Source organism: Vulpes lagopus, chromosome 6 (assembly GCF_018345385.1).
Source record: "Vulpes lagopus strain Blue_001 chromosome 6, ASM1834538v1, whole genome shotgun sequence".
Classification (NCBI taxonomy): domain Eukaryota; kingdom Metazoa; phylum Chordata; class Mammalia; order Carnivora; family Canidae; genus Vulpes; species Vulpes lagopus.
The window spans coordinates 82,909,687-82,933,241 of NC_054829.1; the positions used below are offsets into that span (position 1 = coordinate 82,909,687).

Below are 23,555 nucleotides of genomic sequence, written 5' to 3' on the forward strand. Positions count from 1 at the left end.
GAGACAGTATTTGAGAATTTGTAGTTGACATTTGAAGCATATAGTGTATTTTTTTTTTTAAAGATTTTATTTATTTGTTCATGAGACACAGAGAGAGGCAGAGGGAGGAGCAGGCTCCCTGCAGGGAACATGATGAGGGACTTGATCCTGATCATGAACTGAGCCAAAGGCATATACTCAACCACTGAGCCATGCAGGTGCCCCCAAACAGTACATTAAAAAAAAAAAAAAAAATATTTACTTGAGTGAGAGAGTATGTGTGTGCAAACGAGTTGGGGGAGGGCCAGGGGGCACGGGGTTTGATCTCACCACCCTGAGGATCATGACTTGAGCCAAAATCAAGAGTTGGATGATCAACTAACTAGGCCACACAAGTGCCCCCATACATCACATTTTAAACTAATTTTTCATATACTAGGGGTAGCATAAAACAATTAGGAACTGAAGGGTTTGGAAATCCCAGGGAAAATTCTGGGATTTCAAATAGTCTAGTTTGATGAAAAAATGTATAAGAGAATAATAAAAGGTCTGGCTATAAAGGTAAGCTGCAGATATGTTGAGGCCGTTGGATTTCATTTTGTGGTGGACACTAGATTTTTGAGCAGAGAGATAATGTGCAAGTATTGAACAAGATGGATTATTAGTGGGAAGGGTGAGAGGTATATTCAAACATCATCCACAGTTCTTAATATATAATTAAAATGTATTTTTTCATTTATAAATGATAGAGAATACTTAATAAAAATATGTACAATAAATCATTCATATTTGAAAATGCTTGTCAGACAGCTTCATGCCTTTTCAGAAGAGGCTGCAATACTGGGAAAATCAGAAGGCAATCTCAATAACTCTTCCACTTCTTCTTGTAAAGCCTCTGCTTTCTCATGTAACAGCATCTACAATAAAAACATCAAGACATGAGGCCAAAATATACATTGCCAGAGAATTGCTAACATTTTTACCACTGTCTATTAGATACTTGAATCCCTGCACATCAGTAATCTAGACATTAAAACTAATAATGAGATTGAAAAATAGCCACTTAAGCACAAGCGATTATAGTAAATGAAACTGAAGCATTTAGCTAAAGTCATTTTAGCTGATCATTGCATTTGGTATACCAAAAATAAAGGAACTTTAATACTCTCAAAGATTTGTTTTATTGAAGACTCAACCACTTAAAAATTAACTTTTAATCTATAAAATTTAAGGCAATTTTGCAAAAATTTAATTAGCTCTTAAAATGTTATCCTTTATATATACTTTTTATTATTCTTCAAAGTTTAGTATGCTATGTTTTAAAAACCTATCAGTGTTTCAAAGAAAAGTTTTATTCAAGCTCCTAAAATTAACATAGCTAATTTCAAAAGAAACATAATGAGCCAAGAAAGTATTTATGAACATGGCACATAGTAGATGTCAAAGAATATTTGCTGAATAATGATTTTCCCTCTTTCTTTTAAAAACCAGAAATAGGAGCACCTGACTGGCTCAGTGTAAGACTCTTGGTCTTGGGGTTGTGAGTTCTATCCCCACAGTGGGTGCAGGGATCACTAAAAAAATCTTTAAAAACAAAAAGCAAAAAACCAAAAATACAATTTTGGTATTTGCTGCAGCTGGTTGTTGTGTATACTGGGGTGCAGTATTTGCGTTCCTTCTGTTTTAAAAGTTTTATAACAAAAAAGTTCAGCAAACTCATATCGAGGCAAAATTCACAGGACATAAAATGAAAGTGAAAAGCCCACTCTACCCGTTTGACATAAAGCATAGCATTACACAGCATTATATATAGGATGGATTAAAATGCTATCAGTAAGCTTTCCAGTAGCTGAGGTAATGGTGACCATGTAAGACTCATCTCCCAATACATCCTCTAAAAACTACTCAGATCAATGAGAACAGCAAGTAAACTGCACAAAACCCATGTGCCAGCATTACTAGAATACAGAGAACATTATCACCTTCATATTATAGCTAAGACTACCTGCCAATTTCCAGTAGAACCATTTCTCAAGCTCCCACTCCAAGGGATTGCAGAGATCAAGGTGAGATTGAGGAAAAAAATACAAGGGAAGGAGAATAGGGAAACAGAAGGTCTTAGAGTAAATACTGTCACCTTCAGAGAGAGAAAGGCTATCCCAAGTATAAAAATACTGAGAAAAGACTATTGGTAGATTGAAGCACTATCTATAAGAAGGGACTTAAAGTACATGAAACTCTAGAAAGGCAGTCTTGGAAAGGCAATGCCTATGGGGGAGAAGATAAGTAAAAAAGAGAGGGGAGCCCCTTAGGCTGAGCAGGGAAGGGAAAAAGAAATAAAGGGTAAAATTTAGGGTCCTGTAGGACATAAGGAAATTCAAAAAATCAAAGAACACACTCTTCCTTGCACTCTTCTCCCACCATAAGTTGTTCATTAAACTAACCTTTGCTACACTGACAGAAGACTCTTGAACTAGAATTCTCATTAACCACTCCAGATGGCCATCTCTGTCTGAGAAATGCAGGGGCATAAGCAGTTCTTATTATACTAAATTACTACATAAAAGGAAACTGAAAATGAGAATCAAAGCTCTTCAACTCATAAAAATGTCCTCTTCTGAAAGCAAACTATGAAGCAGAAAACTGTAATGCAACATTCTAAATTGATTTAAATATTCCCAAATAAACATTTGGAGATATGGGGGAAAAACATATCCTGAATAAGCCCCAAACTAAGAACAGAAATGGACCGAGAACAGGAAGAAGTGACATAAAAGCTGAGTAAACTCAAGGAAGAAAGAAGAAATAGGCAAAATCACATTAGAAATAAAAACTAAAAAAGTGCCCAAAGAAGAACAGATTATAATAAACCTTAATTAGGGTGATGGTAGTGGGGATGGTTGTAGGGGGCAAGATTACAAGATGATAAAAATGAGGTAAAGAAGTAAAGGGGCAGCTGGATGGCAGAGTCAGTTAAGTGTCCGGCTCAGGTTGTGATCTCAGGATGGTGAGACTGAGCCCTGCATTGGGCTCTGTGCTGAGCACAGAGTTTGCTTAGAGTTCTCTCTCCCTCTCCCTCTGCCCACCTGCCCTTCCCTCCCCTGCCTTCAAACAAATAAACCAATCTTAAAAAAAAAAAAAAGTAAAAATGGCCAGAGAGATAAAAAATGAAAGATGGGCAAAGAAAATTCAATATACATATAATTGGAGTTGTTAAGAAGAAAAAATCAAACAGTGGATCATATTGAACTAATACTTAGAACTACAATATGGGGTGCCTGGGTGGCTTGGTCAGTTGAGTGTCTGACTCTTGGCTTCAGCTCAGATCATGATCTCATGGGTTGTGAGATCGAGCCCTGATGGGTTCCATGCTCAGCAAGGGCTGTGCTAGAGATTCTCTCCCTCTGCCCCCCACCCCCAACTCGCAGGTGCGCATGCACGTATATGCTACCTTTCTCTCAAATAAATTAATTAATTAAAAAACTACAATCCAAGGAAACTTCCAGAAATAAAAGAAAACGAAGATATCTTAGTAAAATTATTTCAACTTAAGAAAATAGGTTCATGTTTTACATACTAAAAAAAAATATTAAGGATGGGGGGAACTCAAATAGAATACAAACAGAATCTAACTGCTCTTCAAATGAGTAACATAAGCATGGTGAAGCAGATTTTTTTAAAAAGTAACATTTGAACACATTATTTCAATTATATATTCTCAGACGAAAGACAACAAGCTATAAATAATACTGAACTTTAGTTAGTTTTTTCGCAATGGTATGTTTTTTTTTTAAATATTTTATTTATTTATTTAAAGAGAGAGAGAGGGGCAGAGGGAGAAGCAGGCTCCATGCAGGGAGCCCGACGTGGGACTCGATCCCGGGTCTCCAGGGTCACACCCTGGTTGGAAGGCAGCGCCAAACCGCTGAGCCACCCAGGCTGCCCTGCAATGGTATGCTTTAATAATTCTGAAATTATTCGCAGTACGTTCTAGTATTGAGCAAAACAAATACATTGATGAAAACAGGAGCTGGGTTTCTCACTGTTAGAGAAAGGAACTAAAAACATGAGAAGAGTAAGACTACAATGAGTCCTTTAGTGTGGGATCAATGTGGATTAAAGGTGACTAGAAATTCTTTGATGTTTACATTAACAGATGAGACCTAATTCTTCTCTTGAACCTGTGTTTCACTTGTAACTAACAGAACATAGTGGATATGATGCTGCATGATTTCCAATGGCCTGTCAAAAGAAATTGCAGCTTCTGCATTGGTTTCTTAGGATGAGACCATTCCAAGATCTCTTGAATGCTCCCTCCCATATCCCAGTACCATGCTATAAGAAACCCAAGCTAGGAGCAGCTGGCTGGCTCAGTCAGTAGAGCTTGCAACTCTTGATCTTGGGATTATGAGTTCGAGCCCAATGTTGAGTACAGAACTTACTTAAAAAAAAAAAAAAGAAAAAGAAAAAGGACTAAGCTATAGGTAAATAAGAAACACACACTATTTTAAAGAAATTATACCAGATTAAATAAAATGGGACAGAGTTACCTTTGAAGCCCTGAACTTCTAAGGACAGAGAAAAGACGGATATAGCTATTCAGCTGCAAACATGGGCCTCTACTTATGGAAAAGAAAGAATGATCTAGATGAGAAAATTCAAAGCCAGGAAGAATCATTCCCAGGGAGAATTAAGTCCTAATCAAGGAACTGGCCACGTATGCATGACTGGATATCAGAAATGCTTCTACATACCACACATTTTCCCCCTTTTTGAGTGGGAGTATAATGTAGTTATCCTATCTCTGCTCACCATTGTATGTGTACCTCTTTAGTTCATAGATCTTCAGAGTGACCGGTGAAATTGTGCTCAAGGAGCATCACCTGCACCTAGACTTGATTTAGAAGAAATATTGAATGGACCTTGAGCCTGAGTCTGATGCCATAAAGGGATAAATCTTTTAGGGATGAGTATATTTTGCATGTGGGAGGAATGTAAATAACCTGTGGCCAGAGGGCAGACACTACAAATGACCGCAAATTATTTGGGACTCCCCTCATGTAGAGGCGGGTCTAATTCTTCTTCCTTTAGATCTGGGCTGATCTTAACAGCCTTCTAGTAACCAATAGTATACAGCAGAAGTGACACTACTCAACCTCAGAAGATTTCCTGCCTTTTCTGCCTTGATCTCTCAAAGTGTTCATTCTATGGACATTCCCACTTGAAACTGTGCTGCCATAAGAAACCCAAGCCCCATAGAAAGGCCATATGTAGTTGTTCCAGCTGAAAGTGGCAGATAACAGCCCCCATTCGCGACCGCCAGTCATGTGAGTGAACCATCTTGGATACCCAATTCAGTCAAGCCCAGTCAAAACCTGACTGTAATAGAAGGAGACTCCAAGTAAGAATCATGCAAACTAAACCTTTCCAGAATTCCTAATCCACAAAAACATAAAATAGCTGCTGTAAGCCACTAAATTTTGAGGTAAAACTTTGTTATGCAGCAGAATGTACCTGGAAAAAATAGAATTGGAGTTCTCAGTATGAGTTCATTGCTTTTAATAATTTACATGTAAGTATAAAAAAATAAATATACAGGCTTATATGGGTTCTCTCTGCTAAGAGAACCTAGAAACAATGTTATTTCTCTCCGGTAATGAGCATATTTGCCCCTAAAACTTAAGTTTCTAAAATAGCAATCCTCACCAAAAAGAACTAGGGCTTTTTGGAAAAATGGTTGATTCTATGACCAAGGCAGGCTGAACGTGGAACATCCGTGCAAGAGTACTAGTTGTTAATTTTATTGTTTCTCAGCTCCAAATCATTCTTCATTGTCCTGTTGGAGATAGATACTAGGGCTAGATCTTGTCAACATTGCTTCTTTGCCAGCTGCTACAATGTTAAGCTTTGCCAATAGAGGGCACTGGAGGGACTGTGGGAGGAAGGGGCTTCTCTTTCCTGGCTTAAGAGGTGTCTTTTTCTTATGGCTCCTGCAGTGCTAGTCCAGGATGCTGAATATCTGGTGGCACTCATTCCAGTGAGTTTCAACAGCATCCCTGCAGATAGTTTTCCAACATGTTCCATGGGTATTCAAGCTAGTTTCCAGGCAAGCACACTCCAGGGAGCTTCCTGGCAGTTTTGCTGGCATCCTAGTGGGTAGCTTCCTGCCTGCCAGCCTTGGCTGCGACACAATGAACTTATCTGCTGTCCAGTGAGCCACAGCCACACCCTCTCCAAGAAGTATGACTCCCATCCACAGTGGGTGGCATGGGGTGAGAGTGGACACTTCTCATTATTCCTTCCCATGGTTGATGAAGTTCTGTTTAGCCCTTAGAAGCCATCTAATCACCTTGGTTACTAGTTACTAACTCTTTATATTAAACTTTCCTCTTCAAATTACTGTGTGGTTTCTGTTCCTAATAATTAGACCCTGACAGATATATCCCAAAAGTAAGAAAATCCAATAATGATAGGGACAGGTCAAAAAGACAAATTGGCCTGCATCTAGAAAAGGATAACTAGAATAGTATATATAATAAATGCCCATTTACCCACTCAGCTTTAATAGTTATTGATCCATGGCTTCCAATATTTTTATTGTCTTAAATATTGCTTTCAGTATTTTAAAGTAATGCTCCATCTTCTATTGGAATCCTTCCACATGTGATATTTTGTCTTCAGGATAAATTCCCAGAGGTGGGAATTGTTTTCAGTCATTTGGGAAAGAAATTGCCTAAAACTAGATCCTTTAATGTGAATAAAAAAAACAGAAAAGAGAAACTCTTGGAGGTGAAGAGAGCTGTTTTCAAATATGTGAAAAACTACCAGAGGAACAAAGAAAATAGAATAGTTCTAGAGGGCAGTAGTTATAATGTAATGGTGGACACTGTAGGAAGGCAACAGTTGCCTCATTAGATTGGGGTGCTTTACACTACAAGTGTTCAAAAATAGAACTACCTAATTTTTGAGGTTGTAAACTCCTTGTCAGTAAAGGTGGGAAGACCAAATGTCAGGGATGCTGAGGAAGGGACTTCTGTGAAAAGGGTGAGGAGGCAGGATTCTGCAAGTTCTCACATTCCCTGTACTTCAGGGGACTCTTGAGATGGTCTAATTTCTAAGAGGTGCTTTTTCTTTTTTTGGCAAGCCTTGTATTGTAACAGATGCACTATTTCTATTCACGTATTGTGAGTATACACTTCTGTATCTACAGTTAAATGTTTTTGCTTCTATGACTGGAGTTTAAGGAGATAATATTACAAAATATCCTGAAGGGTAAAAAATGGTTTGTTTGCTCACCTTTGCTGATGAAACCATTTGCTTGGCCTGGCTTCTTGATAAATGATCAATTGTTCTTATTAGAACTTCAGGATTTGCGTTAGCTAAGTGCGTCAGACTTTTATAACCTGCATTGTATAACTGTTTTGCTCGACCCTGAAAAGTATTACAAAAATCATTAGGGCCAGAATTTGAGATTAGGAAAAAATAATCAAGTGTTATTGAAGGGAAAAGTTTCACAAGCAAGAGACAGAAATAGACTAGGTAATAAGAAATCAATTATTCGATTTCGAAGTAATCATTTCAAAGTTATTATAAGAGGTAACACATCTGAACCCTGATAAATTTTTAATTAATTAATTAATTAATTAATTAATGACAGACATAGAGAGAGAGAGAGGCAGAAACACAGGAGGGAGAAGCAGGCTCCATGCCAGGAGCCTGACATGGGACTCGATCCCGGGACTCCAGGATTGCGCTGTGGGCCAAAGGCAGGCGCTAAACCGCTGAGCCACCCAGGGATCCCCAACCCTGAGAAAATTTAAAAGATAAATTTGAGTGGTTCCAATCTGAGTGCAAGATAGCTCTCTGAGCAGCGTTAACTGATGTGTGTTGCAACCAGGAATGAGGAATCCATTAAGGCATTCGGGGAGGGGCATTATTTTAGACACCCAATCACAATGTTCTAGTCCAATATCCTTAAAATGTTTTCACCATCTACTTAGGGCACTTGGGGAACACGGGCGTGTGTGTTCCCGGGCAGAAAAATGCTTCTGATTGAAGGACTGAATGACAGAATAAGCTGAAATCAACAGCTGGCTAAAAACAGTAAGCTGTGGGATGCGTGGGTGGCTCAGAGGTTGAGCATCTGCCTTCAGCTCAGAGTGTGATCCCACGGTCCTGGGATCAAGTCGCACATTGGACTCCTTGCAGGGAGCCTGCTTTTCTCTCTGTGTCTCTGCCTCTCTCTCTGTGTCTCTCATGAATAAATAAATAAACTCTTTAAACAAAACCCAGAAAGCTGAGAAACCAGGTAAGGATACTCTCTTCTCACTCCCTTAGGAAATGGAAATAAGCCTTGTTCCCACCGAATCACTACTTCCTTGAAACAAGCAGGGAATCTAAACTGACAGAAGGTAAAATTCTTCATTGGAGTGGAAGAAGAAAGAGATGCTAAAGACAAATGGGGAGTCTCATTTTTATCCCTACTGTTTTTCATATACACTTGGGGAGTCTCATTTTTATCCCTACTGTTATTTTTTTTTTTCACAAATGTGATTTTTTTCCCCATCAGGACAGCTTCCAGATTTACAAGGGATTTCTGGGAGGCCATAACACTTTATTAAAAAACAACAACAAAACACCCTCTCATGACAAATGAGGAATAAGGCTGTTGTTACTTACCTGTGGTATGACTTATTTTATGAAGAAGTCTTTTACTATTTAATTAGCAAAATCTGATTTTTCTGTTAGTTGAAATCATCTCAGTTGGGAAACTGGGAAACTACTAACCTCTAAAACTCCAGTCACTTCCATGAGAGGGATTAGCTCTGCCTTTACACAGTAAGTCAACTTCTTGGTAAGTTCTACCAAAAGGGCTCTATACACCCAAAACTCCTCAAGTTCCTGCAGAATATAAAGAAATATATGGAATTGAAATCTGGTAAGTTATTTCAAAGTCTGATTGGCGTGGTAGGGGGTTCAGAGAGGATGTTCCCTGATACAAGTTCTGAAATTTGATTAAGCCAGAGATGAACAATAATTCCACACAAAATTAGCATAAGGAAACATGGCAGAGACTGAGGAATTTGATGACGTAGTTTTGGGATGAAGAAGAAGACTGAAAATTGACAAGAGTTCTATTCATTTTTAATCAAAACACCAGCAAGTGAATGCATAGTTTTTCTTTCCCAGATGACTGAAAACAATTCCCACCTCTGGGAATTTACCCTGAAGACAAAATATCACATGTGGAAGGATTCCAATACAAGATGTAGCAATACTTTAAAATACTGAAAGCAGTATTTAAGACAATAAAAATATTGGAAGCCGTGGATCAATAACTGTTAAAGCTGAGTGGGTAAATGGACATTTACTATATTATACACTTCCCATGGTTATCACCATGCGAGATACTCCTACACAGTCTATATCAATGGAGAACTGTTGTTTTAAGAGTTGATTCTAAATACTTGTAACTATTAGTGATGGTTCTAAGAGTAGGGGAACTAAGAGCTTTCAACTTGTTTGCTATATATTTTGAGTGATCCAGTCATTTTTGTATCTTTATCATAAGTTAGTATATAGGATTCTTATAAGCAGAAAAAAAAAGATGTATTTTATTTATTTATTTTTATTTTATTTTTTTAAAGATTTTATTTATTTATTCATGAGAGATACAGAGAGAGAGAGAGAGAGAGAGGCAGAGACACAGGCAGAGGGAGAAGCAGGCTCCATGCAGGGAGCCTGATGTGGGACTTGATCCCAGGTCTCCAGGATCACGCCCTGGGCCAAAGATGGTGCTAAACCGCTGAGCCACCCGGGCTGCCCAACAAATGTATTTTAAATAAGTTTTGAGCGCTTTGTATTAGTAGAACAATGAAGAAATAATGACTAACCAGTTAATGAGTTTAGCAGCAATTAAAACAAAAAGATGCACAAGGCATGTGTCATCTAGTTAATGGAATTACCTCACAGAAATGTAGCACACAAGAGGAGAATGAGGCAGCTCCAGTGAGAAGACTTTGTATATAGCCTCGAGGCATATTAAATTTTTCAGACACACTCCAAATGTTGGCCTCTTTGAGCAGGGTATAAAGAACAAAAGACAGGTACAGTCTGTTGACAATGTCCTTGTCCACCTTCTAGAAAGACACAAACAAATTTATGTACTGGACCTGCTAAGAATGTAGCTTATGTTGAATTTGGACAAAAGGTAATGTGAATGAAGTTATACGCCAGGAAAGCCAGACTAGAATGCTTCCACAGAAATAAAACTAAGATTTAGCATATGTACTTTCAGATGATCATTTTTCCAAATATAAAAAAAAAAAGAAAATAAGCCAAATTATTTCCAATTTATTTATTTATTATTTTCAACTTAAACTCACTTCTACAGGGGAGCTGTAGTGGGTTGAATTGTGTCTGCCACCCCATACCTTTTTGTGGTACCTGTGAAAGTGACCTTACTTGGAATTAGAATCTTTGCAGATGTAATTAGCTAAAGATCTTGAGATGAAATCATCCTGGATGTACAGTGGATCCATTAGGGCTCTTTATTAAGTGACAGGTGTCTTTATAAGAGGAAAGGACACAGAGTGACACAGACAAGGCAATGCGAAGATGGCAACATCCAATGGAGACTCTGGAGGGATACATTTACAAGCTAAGGAACACCAAAGGTTGCCAGCAACCACCAAAAGCTAGGAGAAAGGCAACATATTTTCCTCCTCAGAGCCTCCAGAAGAAGCCATCTTGATCTCAGACTTTTGGCCTCCTGAACTTTGAGAGAATAAATTTCTGTTGTTTTAAGACACTCATTTTGTGCTAATTTGTTAGGGTAGCCCTAGGAAAAGAATAAAGGAAGGAGCTGGGAAGCCCTTTACATTTACTGTGGTAATTATAGGTTGCATATATTTGTGAATGTAATGAGACAAATGCATTTATTTAGATAGGTATGTTAATAAGCTTGTCCATATTGTAAACTAAGTAAATATTAGATTCTATGATTTCCACATGGTCATGATAAATAATTAATGTCTCCAAAGTTAAAACACTGAAAGAGAAAAATGCTACCTGTAGTTGACAATTTCTGTGTACCTGCTTTTGCTTGCAGTATCTAGTGGTCAGTTTTTGTATAAAGTATTTCATAGCCAATATCAAGCTAACTTAGAAACTGAGTAACTCATGCTTGAAATCAGAGGAAAGAAAGGATAAACTGAAAATAGAAAAAGGGGTATAAAATACAAAATTATATCCCTTATGATGGTAAAAGAATGGGATGAGAACTTATAGTGGCATATCAAAGACTGTATGAATTACAGATTCTATGTGTTGATACTTTTTAAAAAGTATTAAGCTGAAAAATCATGATAGTTGAATTGCTAATAGGGAGAGACTGCTTTTTAATTTCCCAATTTTAGTGTACCTTCATTATTAACTATAATTTGAGTCAATGTAGATTTTGCTTAGAATATATTTTCTAAGATAAGAAAAATGATTTAATTATATTACATGGCAAGATAAGATGCTTTATGCCAATTTCAAGATCTTTTACAAGAAATACTTAAAGGTGGGGATGTCTTTTTCAATGTATAAATAAATCTGATTTTAAGTAAATATGCTCTCTAGAATTTAAATCAGCTGAACATTTATTGAGTATATTACATTAAAATGTAACAAAAATCAATTGATTCAAATTTAAAAAGATGCATTAGTCTAGTAAGATTTTGCAGATGTTTATTATTTGGTAATGAGTTCCAAATTAATATGATTTTGTTTTAATTTATATTTTAAAGTTGTATATAAAAGGTTTAAGAAATATTTTTATTTAACATTTTGAACATCTAAACAAAATGTATGCATTTCTGAGGTAAAGGACTCAATCAAAATACTGTGATAAGATAAACATTAAAGTACTACACCGACATTTATAATTTTATGATTCAGTAGATAGGACAGGGCATCATTCAATTCAAATGTGTGTAGACTTTTCACTTTTCAAAATGAAATTAGTAATATTTACGTAAATTTAAAGATATGGAGGAAATGGCAGGTAAGATAATTGGGTTTCAATAAAAACTGGATTACCAACAAAATTATAAATATAAAAAGTGTATTATAAGGTGGAAAATATTAACTTAAGGAATTTGAAGGCATGTTTGCCAAAAATTATTTCCATTCCTCTTAAAGTTAGTGTATTAGACACTTGCTTCATATTTGTTGACTAAATTTCAAAACACTAAAATAGAAGAATATCATACAAAAAGGCATTAATTTATCAACTTCAACCTTTTACAGAGCTCTATGTACTTGAAGTACTAACTAGACTGGGAATTCTTTAAGGACAACAAAACCCAACAACAACAAAAACCTCAAACCAAACCTATCTTAGAATCCCTAATACCAAGTAGAATGCCTAATAAAAAGTTTCTAGGTCAGGGGGGCCTGGCTGGCTCAGTGAGAGGGGCATGTGACTCTTGATCTTGGATCATGAGTTCAAGCCCCATGTTGGGTGTAAACATTATTTTAAAAAATAAGTTTCTAGAAAATTCATTTTTTTCCCTTAACTGAACTTATTTCAGGATTATATACTATCATAAAAACATTTAATAAATATTTTACAATTTTTATAAGCCATAAGTAGCCTAAGAAAAATAGATAATAGGGTTTACCTTTTCCTATGATAAGAAGCTTATATGTGCATGACAGAGTGTTTCAGAAATGCAAAGGTATACACACAAAAAAGGCCATCACACCATTCAAAAATAAATACTGCTTTTAAAAAATGCCCAAATTTCTGCTCCTCAAATGTTTTAAATAGTAAAATGGGAATTATATTAATTTAAAGGAAAAAAATATGAAACAAAAAGACCAAATCAACAAAAGCCAATGATACAACAGCATTAATTCTGCTAAATTAACTTGGTTATTTAGGGAGAGAAAAAAAGACTATGGTACCTTCTTTATAGGTTGACCTGATGCTTTCTTCCCAATAAAGTTTTCAGAGACTCCAAGAAGAGCAGCTACATTTTGTTCTGCTGGACTAAGCTGGCTAAACTACATTTAAAAAGAGTAAACAGAGAAAAATCAAATTGTAACTTTTTTAAAAAAAGATTTATTTATTTGAGAGAGAGAAAGCATGTGGTGAGGTAGGGGGGCAGGAGAGGGAGAACGAATTTCAAGCAGACTCCCTACCGAGTGTGGAGCTCGACTCTGGGCTCAATCCCACGACCCTCAGATCATGACCTGAGTCAAAATCAAGAGTAGGATGCTTAGCTGACTGAGCCACCTAGGCACCTTTCAAATTGTAACTTTTAAAAATCTGCCATTTGAACCAAATTTAGTATTTCCTGTGATATCACATTATCATGGTTTTGAAGGATATGAAAAAACACAAATTTTACTTATACATATTGTAAAGCTCAAAAAATGTATTATTAAAACATAACATATTTTGGTAGAATACTTAAAGGCATGGTCACAAGCACTGTGACTATGGACTATGGTTTCCATGGTCCATGTGGTTATGTTTAATATTGAGAGGTCTGTGGGGAGGAAGGGAAGGGAAAGCTTTTGACAGTAACTGCATTATATAGGACCACTTAAAAAAACTTAGTTACAATTTAAAATATGACATTAAAAAGAAAATTAATTTCCTGCAAATTAAGAGCAGCATACTGCTTCTGCCTACTATGTGTTCATGCATCTGCTCTGTTCATAGTAAAATCCTAACAGACTGTACTCTACCACCTGGTTTTGTAACAAGTAGGATCCAGCTCCACCTTCCTGTTAGTGATAAAACTGATATTGCTTCTCAGGTAGTTAACGTCACTGAGTTTAGTTATTTTGCTTGGCTCCGATAGAACTTTCATGTAATTAAAATATCAAAAAAAACCCAAACAAACCCCCAGCTTTCATGGTTTTCTTCACATTGTAGGCATCATAAAATGGAGTGGCCCCTAAAACATAACAGTAACTATCTTCGGGGAATGAGATCAGGGATGGTCCTCTTTTCTTTTCTGCACTTTTTGTTATTTTTTCGATAATGAACTTGTTTATATTTAACAGAAAAGTACTATTTAAGTGACACTTAAATACTAAGTGTCTTAATAGTACTAAAACTACTATTAAGTGACTGAAAATGCTATTTCCATATTACTCTTCTAAAAACTGACACATGAAAGGCCCAATTACAAACATATTTTAGTAGAGAAAAAAAGTGAATAATCACTTAATAAAAATTGTATCATCATTAATAAATAAGACAGACCATACTGAAGAGCCTTCTATTCTCACCTGCCTGAAGTATATCATCCAGTCAGGGTCACAGTGAGAAGCCATGTCATAGGGAGTTGTTAAATAAATCAGGTGAAGAAGGCTTTCGAGAACAAGTCCTTCAAGACCTTTCTTCAGATCTCTGTACAGAATGTCACAATAAGCCAAATCTATAGTCCCTAAAAGGAAGATCAAAATTTCATCTTTCATAATTACCAAAGGGGGAGAAAGGTGATTTTTGAAAATGTCTTGTTGAGAAGTTACCTAAGCATAGCAAAAAGTCTTCAAAATCTCTTAACTCCAGCATAGTTAACACACAGTTTTATAGTTTCCAGTGTTCAGTGTAGTGATTCAGCAATTCTAAACATTACTCAGTGCTCATCATGATGAGCGTACTCTTAATTCCCTTCACTTATTTCACTCATCCTTCCACCAAAATCCCTTCTTATGTAATTTATCACAACTATTTTGGAGGTCATTTTGACGGACCTCCAAATGTTTGATACATCAACATTTAATAAGATTACTCCTTCTGACCCAATTGCTGTTTTTGGAAATCTAACCCAGAGAAACATTTCCACACATACCCAAAAATAGATATAAACAGAGATGCCCATTGCAGTTTTGTCTATAGTTGAGAAAAATTAAAAAAAAAAACAGTGCAAATGTCCACCAATAGGGGAATGGTTAATTAAATTACAGTATCTAGACTATGGATGATTATAGTAGTAAAAGAAAAATGAGGTAAATTTAAAGGGACTGACATGTTAAAGTACTCCTTAATATTTTAAGTGAGAAAAGTAAGCTGCCAAAAAATACTTACAACTATGACTTTATCTTAAAAATAAACTACAAAATAACATAAAAATGTATATACATGTATATATATAAAATCTATACACATATACATACAAACATACATATATAATATACATATACATGTTTATCTGTATGCATAATCATATGTGGAACAATACACATCAAATTGTTAACAGTGGTTGCCCCTGGAGGGTGGAAATGGGACAGGAGAATGGGATTTTCCATTACATAATTCTGAGTTCTAAGGAATTTTTTAAATGACAGACATGTATTATTTTTCATTAAGTAAATTATGATGTAGCCATTAAGAAAAAACTATTCCCTGTCAAGAAACAATTTTTAAGGAAAAAAGCAAGTTCTGGAACAAAACCAATGATTGTTCACTTAAAAACAAAAGCTTAAAAAAATCTTAAACTTGTATATTAAGTATATGTTATGCATTGAAATGAAATGTACAGAACATGTCTGAAAAGACATATACCAAATTGCTATTCTTGTTAGGATATTAAGATTTGTACGATTGTTAGTAGAGGGGTGTGTGAAGGGGGATGATAATCTTTTTCCCTCTAAATACTTCTGGAGTATCCTAAATTACTTGTAATTCAAAACATCTTTCAGGGTGTCTAAGTAGCTCAGCCAGTTCAACTCTTGATTTTGGCTCAGGTCATGATCTCAGGGTTGTGACATGGAGCCATGAGTCAGGCTCATGGTGGGTGTGGAGCCTGTTTAAAACTCTCTCTTCCCCTCCCCCTCTGCTCCTTCCTACTTCCTCTCTAAAAAAACAAAAACAAAAAACCCAATACTTTTTCAACTTTTTATTTATTTACTAAAAAACCCTTTCTAAAAAGTAAGTTCTACACCCAACATGTGGCCTGAACTCAGAACCCTGAGACAAAGAGTCACATGCTCTACTGACTGAGGCAGCCAGGTGCCTATACTTTTCAACTTTTAAAAGCGAAAGTAGTATAATAGCTTGTAAGATTAATGTTATTAATATGAAATTAGTTCCAATTTAAAGGAAGAGAATGATTTAACTTCTTTTTTTCCCGGCACATTTCCTCAGAAACTTAGGTAAACTCTTACCCTTAAAAGAAGCTCGTCCCAGTTTTGTAATATGAAAACTATACTGGATCTCTTCTTTGGGCTTATCAATAGTGTCTTTTTGTAGAAGTCCTTTTTCTGTCAGGTATCTAAGTGATTCGATAGTTATGTCCCACAGACTTTTTTCTTGTAATAAAATCTTTTGCTGAACACCAAAAAATGTACCACACATAAAGTGATATATGTCATCAAGATTTGTTGCAATCTGAAACAATTCAAGACATCATTGGAACATTTTCCTTAATTTAAGACATCGTTTTGAATGCATGTTAATGTCCATACTGCAAAGCTACTGAAATAAATTAGCATAAAACTAACATACTTGCACATATAAAGATAATTTTATAAGCGGCATTTTAAAATTAACAAGAAACAATTTTAAAAAGTTATCATATTCATACTTTTAATGAAAACATCTACATATTTTTCACCCAAAACTCCTCACATTTTTAAATAATTTTTCACAATGTCTCCAAAGCTGTGCTTTGTTTATTCTCCAACCAATTATCACTAATTCTCACTCAGCTTCCTTCAGAAATCCTCCCTTTACCCCTTTCCATCCACCTGTGAAAGTATTCTTTAGCAATAAAAATTGTATTAAAAAAAAACCACCACACACGTGCAAAACACTACTGAAAGTCTCCACTGAAACAGGATCAGGCAATATTTCCCAATATATACCTAAAAATATATAGCAGTCTTCTCTTTTTGTCTCTCTCATTCCTGTTCTTTTGCTGCCTTTCTCTCTCCCCCCTTAGTCACTATTTAAAACTTATAGTGGCAATCATTAGGTAATATTCAATCCTCCATTTGGTATTCAGATATAAAGTTAATGCTGAATTAGGATAATTTTATATTAGCCAATTTCAATGAAATCATTATGTTCTACTAAAATATAGTCAATCAATAAATGTATCACTCATTCTTACAGTTCTGATGACATTTTTTCAACTGGAAAACTTAAGTAATTATTTGATACTAAACCAATATAAGAGTTAAAGAAATATGATGAGGCAGAGACATTTACTATTATTTTCTTTTTAATAAACTCAATTTAAAAAATGTTTGATGCTTTTTATTATTATTATTATTATTATTTTTTTTTTTAGAGAGTGTGCACAAGTGGGTGAAGGAGAGGCAGAGAGAGATACACACACCCTTAAGCAGGTTCCATGCTCAGCATAGAGCCTAATGTGGGGCTTGATCTCCCAACTCTGAGATCATAACCTGAGCCAAAATCAAGAGTAGGATCTTAACTGACTGAGCCACTCAGGCACCCAAAACTCCTTCTTAATATAATGAGGCTAAAATGGCAGTTTTAAGGCATTCAAGACTGATACTCAGTTTGTAGATTACCGATGAACTTAGCTGCTGAATTGTTTTCTACTTGGTTGATTATAGTTAACATTAAGGATATTAAAAAAAAAATCCTTTACTTGATCCTTCTAGCTACCATCATGTTATCTTTCTATCCCTTTGTGAAAAACTTGCAGATACAGTGATTTAGACCCACTGGTCCAGCCTCTGCCTCTGGCCTCCACAGCTTCTCAAAGCTGGATTCTTCGCTGTTGCCCCAACCTTCAGGTTCACCCATGCCCAACTCCAAAGTCAATAATCCATTCATTCATTCATTCATTCATTCATTCATTCAAGTATTTGCAGAGCACCAACCACATGCCAGGCATTGTGTTAGGTAGGCACTTGGATTCAGGGACAAATAACAATAAATATGGATTCTGCTTGTACAGGTTTTATATTCCTGTGGGGTAAAATCAGCCAAATCACTGCACTAACCAGAATATAATTACAAACTGATAGGTTCTACTAAAGCAATGTGGTTCTATAAAGATACAATAAACTGACTGGACTCAGAGGAACAGGGAGGCTTCCCTGAGGAAGCGATGGTTATGTGGGTAAGGGTGAGACAGGAGATGGAGTGGGGAAGATGCACGAGTCTCACACTTAGCACTGGGGTGGGAAGGAACATCACGCGCTTGAGAACCTAAAAGGCCTGTATACCTGGAGTGCAGAGTGCAAGGAGGCTGGTGAGAGATGAGGATGGAGACAGGTAGAGGCCAAATCTACCACTGCAGACCATGATAAGGAATTTGGGCTTAATCTTAAAGGCAATGGAAACCACCACTGACAAATTTTAAGGAGAGAGGGGTAATACATTCTGAGTTTACATTTTGACAAGATCAGTCTGTGAAGAGTTATTTGGAGAGGATGTGGGAAAGCGTGGAAGAATGGATGCAAGGCAGTCAGCCCAGTTAGGGGACGATCACACTGCCCAGGCAGAAGACTGCAGGAGCACGGGCCCCAGTGTGGGTGCAGGGAGCAAGCAGGCTGCAAGCAGCCTATATTATCTGCCTCGTTTTGCCTCAGATTCTTTTTACAAAAGGGGAGCCACATTATTTAATTCAAAGGTATGCAAGGATCAGAGATTAAATACATAAAGTGTCTAACAGGGTGTCTAAGGTGTGGCTGTGATAAATAGATGATAACTGGAGGCTCCCTGAATCCTATGGCCCAACCACTGTTATGTTCTCTCATCAATTCCTAGAGTTTCCTTCTCTCCACCAAACCACCGGCCTAGTCTCTCCAGGGGTGCTCATCTGTACCCTCCTGCCCTGACCTCACTGCCCAACTCACAGACCTCACCCTTCTTGCTTCTCACTTCTCTTCCACCTGACTGTTTCTGTCTAGAGGACTTCTGCTTCATTTCCAGCTCTAAAGGTTTTCCTGCTCTCCACCATGTCTAGAATTCCAGCATTCTTCCACAACTAGAGCCCTGTTGTGAACCCCCACTTCATGGTGTAAGAGTAACCCTGCTGGCCTGGCCTCCTCCTGACTGGGTCCAGTTTCTTGAGTTCTGCCTCCTGTGGGCAAGCTTGGAACAACAGCTGCCTACCTGCTAATCTCCTGAACCAACTGCTGCCTGATTTCTTGCTGGGGCACTTCAACTGTTAAAACAGAATTTAAGGGATCCCTGGGTGGCGCAGCGGTTTGGCGCCTGCCTTTGGCCCAGGGCGTGATCCTGGAGACCCAGGATCGAATCCCATATCAGGCTCCGGGTGCACGGAGCCTGCTTCTCCCTCCGCCTATGTCTCTGCCTCTCTCTCTCTCTGTGACTATCATAAATAAATAAAAATTAAAAAAAAAATAAATAGAATTTAAACGTGACTGTTTGTGCCCCATAGATCTTGTATTGCCAGGTCCAGAAAACCATATCCCTGTGGCCAAGTCAGTTTTCCTAGTCTCCCTGTTACCTGAGCACTTCCATCTTAAGGGAAGTTCCAACTCCCGCCCAATTCCACTACTTTTGCTGAGTCCTAACTCATATACATACTTGTCAGATGTATGCATTATGAATATTTCCTCTGGGACTTCTCACTTTTTTAGCAATGTCTTTTGAAGATAATCGTAAAAATTATGATGAAGTCTATTTAATTGAATTTTTCCCTTCATGGTTTATGTTTTTCGTTTCCCGCATAAGAAATCTTAACCCAAGGTAACAAAAAATTTTCTCCTATATGTCCTAGAAATTATATTTTTAGCTTTTAAGTTTAGGTCTATGGTCCATGTTTAATTATTCTGGACAAAATTAGAGTGAGGTAAGAGTACAGATTAATTTTTGGTTTTGTTCTATATAGATACCTAGTTGTTCCAGCACCATTTATTGAAAACAAACAAACAAAACTATCCTTTGTCCATTTAAATATCTTGACACTTTTTGTTAAAAATTGATCATTTTGATCATTTATAGGGGTGCCTGGCTGGCTCAGTCAGTGGAGCATGCAACTCTTGATCTTGGAGTACTGAGTTCGAGCCCCATGTTGAGTACAGAAATTATTTTTTTTAAAAAATTGATCATGTATGTGTGGGCCTAATTCTGGACTTACTGATCTATTGGTCTATATGAACCTTGCACCAATATCACACTGCCTTGATTACTGAAGCTTTATAGTAAGTCTCGAAGTAGTGTGAACACTCTTTGTTATTTTTTCACAAAATTGATTTTGGCTATTCTACTTTGTATTTCCAAAATAAATTCTATTAGCCTTCAATTTCCACTAAACAAGTCTATTGACTGGAATTGCACTAAATTTATATACCAATTTAGGAAGTATCAACAGATCAAAACTGTTCTAATTCTTTTTTTTTTTTTAAAGATTTTATTTATTTATTCATGAGAGACACACAGAGAGAGGCAGAGACATAGGCAGAGGGAGAATCAGGCTCCCCGAAAGGAGCCCAATGTGGGACTTGATGCCAAGACTCCGAGATCATCTGCCAAAAGCAGATGCTTAACCGCTGAGCTACCCAGGTGTCCTGACTGTTTTAATTCTTGACCATGGGATAAAAAAGCAGGACCCATCTATTTGCTGTCTACAAGAGACTCATTTTAGACAGAAGGACACCTACAACCTGAAAATAAAAGGTTGGAGAACCATTTACCATTCAAATGGTCCTCAAAAGAAAGCAGGGGTAGCCATCCTTATATCAGATAAATTAAAATTTACCCCAAAGACTATAGTGAGAGATGAAGAGGGACACTATCTCATACTCAAAGGATCTATCCAACAAGAGGACTTAACAATCCTCAATATATATGCCCCGAATGTGGGAGCTGCCAAATATTTAAACCAATTAATAACCAAACTGAAGAAATACTTTGATAATAATACACTTATACTTGGTGACTTCAATCTAGCTCTTTCTATACTAGATAGGTCTTCTAAGCACAACATCTCCAAAGAAACGAGAGCTTTAAATGATACACTGGACCAGATGGATTTCACAGATATCTACAGAACTTTACATCCAAACTCAACTGAATACACATTCTTCTCAAGCGCACATGGAACTTTCTCCAGAATAGACCACATACTGGGTCACAAATCGGGTCTGAACCGATACCAAAAGATCGGGATAGTCCCCTGCATATTCTCAGACCATAATGCCTTGAAATTAGAACTTAATCACAACAAGAAGTTTGGAAGGACCACAAACACGTGGAGGTTAAGGACCATCCTGCTAAAAGATGAAAAGGTCAACCGGGAAATTAAGGAAGAATTAAAAAGATTCATGGAAACTAATGAGAATGAAGATACAACCGTTCAAAATCTTTGGGATGCAGCAAAAGCAGTCCTGAGGGGGAAATACATCGCAATACAAGCATCCATTAAAAAACTGGAAAGAACTCAAATTCAAAAGCTCACCTTACACATAAAGGAACTAGAGAAAAAGCAACAAATGGACCCCACGCCCAGCAGAAGAAGACAGTTAATTAAAATTTGAGCAAAACTAAATGAAATCGAGACCAAAAGAACTGTGGAACAGATCAACAGAACCAGGAGTTGGTTCTTTGAAAGAATTAATAAGATAGATAAACCATTAGCCAACCTTATTAAAAAGAAGAGAGAGAAGACTCAAATTAATAAAATCATGAATGAGAAAGGAGAGATCACTACCAACACCAAGGAAATACAAACGATTTTAAAAACATATTATGAACAGCTGTACGCCAATAAATTAGGAAATCTAGAAGAAATGGACGCATTCCTGGAAAGCCACAAACTACCAAAACTGGAGCAGGAAGAAATAGAAAACCTGAACAGGCCAATAACCAGGGAGGAAATTGAAGCAGTCATCAAAAACCTCCCAAGACACAAGAGTCCAGGGCCAGATGGCTTCCCAGGGGAATTCTATCAAACGTTTAAAGAAGAAATCATACCTATTCTACTAAAGCTGTTTGGAAAGATAGAAAGAGATGGAGTACTTCCAAATTCGTTCTATGAGGCCAGCATCACCTTAATTCCGAAACCAGACAAAGACCCCACCAAAAAGGAGAATTACAGACCAATATCCCTGATGAACATGGATGCAAAAATTCTCAACAAGATACTAGCCAATAGGATCCAACAACACATTAAGAAAATTATTCACCATGACCAAGTAGGATTTATCCCCGGGACACAAGGCTGGTTCAACACTCGTAAAACAATCAATGTGATTCATCATATCAGCAAGAGAAAAACCAAGAACCATATGATACTCTCATTAGATGCAGAGAAAGCATTTGACAAAATACAGCATCCATTCCTGATCAAAACCCTTCAGAGTGTTGGGATAGAGGGAACTTTCCTTGACATCTTAAAAGCCATTTACGAAAAGCCCACAGCAAATATCATTCTCAATGGGGAAGCACTGGGAGCCTTTCCCCTAAGATCAGGAACAAGACAGGGATGTCCACTCTCACCACTGCTGTTCAACATAGTTCTGGAAGTCCTCGCCTCAGCAATCAGACAACAAAAAGACATTAAAGGCATTCAAATTGGCAAAGAAGAAGTCAAACTCTCCCTCTTCACCGATGACATGATACTCTACATAGAAAATCCAAAAGCCTCCACCCCAAGATTGCTAGAACTCATACAGCAATTTGGTAGCATGGCAGGATACAAAATCAATGCCCAGAAATCAATGGCATTTCTATACACTAACAATGAGACTGAAGAAAGAGAAATTAAGGAGTCAATCCCATTTACAATTGCACCCAAAAGCATAAGATACCTAGGAATAAACCTAACCAAAGAGGTAAAGGATCTATACCCTAAAAACTATAGAACACTTCTGAAAGAAATTGAGGAAGACACAAAGAGATGGAAAAATATTCCATGCTCATGGACTGGCAGAATTAATATTGTAAAAATGTCAATGTTACCCAGGGCAATTTACACATTTAATGCAATCCCTATCAAAATACCATGGACTTTCTTCAGAGAGTTAGAACAAATTATTTTAAGATTTGTGTGGAATCAGAAAAGACCCCGAATAGCCAGGGGAATTTTAAAAAAGAAAACCATAGCTGGGGGCATCACAATGCCAGATTTCAGGTTGTACTACAAAGCTGTGGTCATCAAGACAGTGTGGTACTGGCACAAAAACAGACACATAGATCAATGGAACACAATAGAGAACCCAGAAGTGGACCCTGAAATGTATGGTCATCTAATATTCGATAAAGGAGGAAAGACTATCCATTGGAAGAAAGACAGTCTCTTCAATAAATGGTGTTGGGAAAATTGGACATCCACATGCAGAAGAATGAAACTGGACCACTCTCTTTCACCATACACAAAGATAAACTCAAAATGGATGAGAGATCTAAATGTGAGACAAGATTCCATCAAAATCATAGAAGAGAACACAGGCAACACCCTTTTTGAACTTGGCCACAGTAACTTCTTGCAAGATACATCCACAAAGGCAAAAGAAACAAAAGTAAAAATGAACTATTGGGACTTCATCAAGATAAGAAGCTTTTGCACAGCAAAGGATACAGTCAACAAAACTAAAAGACAACCTACAGAATGGGAGAAGAT

General features: G+C 36.9%; 1 protein-coding gene across 11 annotated transcripts in view; it reads right to left on the minus strand.

The window, feature by feature from the left end:
* Window positions 1-233: 233 nt before the first annotated feature.
* Window positions 234-23,555, minus strand: part of HELQ (helicase, POLQ like) — a 48,359-nt gene continuing 25,037 nt past the window's right edge. For 8 of the 11 annotated variants that reach the window (XM_041758475.1, XM_041758476.1, XM_041758473.1 and 5 more), the window contains 7 exons: window positions 16,153-16,375; window positions 14,272-14,429; window positions 12,934-13,032; window positions 9,945-10,118; window positions 8,767-8,880; window positions 7,276-7,410; window positions 234-896 (listed from right to left, as the gene is read on the minus strand). In XM_041758475.1, the coding sequence (XP_041614409.1) occupies window positions 792-896; window positions 7,276-7,410; window positions 8,767-8,880; window positions 9,945-10,118; window positions 12,934-13,032; window positions 14,272-14,429; window positions 16,153-16,375 (1,008 nt within the window). In that variant the 3' untranslated portion in view covers window positions 234-791. Of the gene's footprint in view, window positions 897-7,275; window positions 7,411-8,766; window positions 8,881-9,944; window positions 10,119-12,933; window positions 13,033-13,174; window positions 13,222-14,271; window positions 14,430-16,152; window positions 16,376-23,555 lie in introns of those variants that run through there. The other 3 variants (XM_041758469.1, XM_041758472.1, XM_041758477.1) reach the window with 3 other exon arrangements.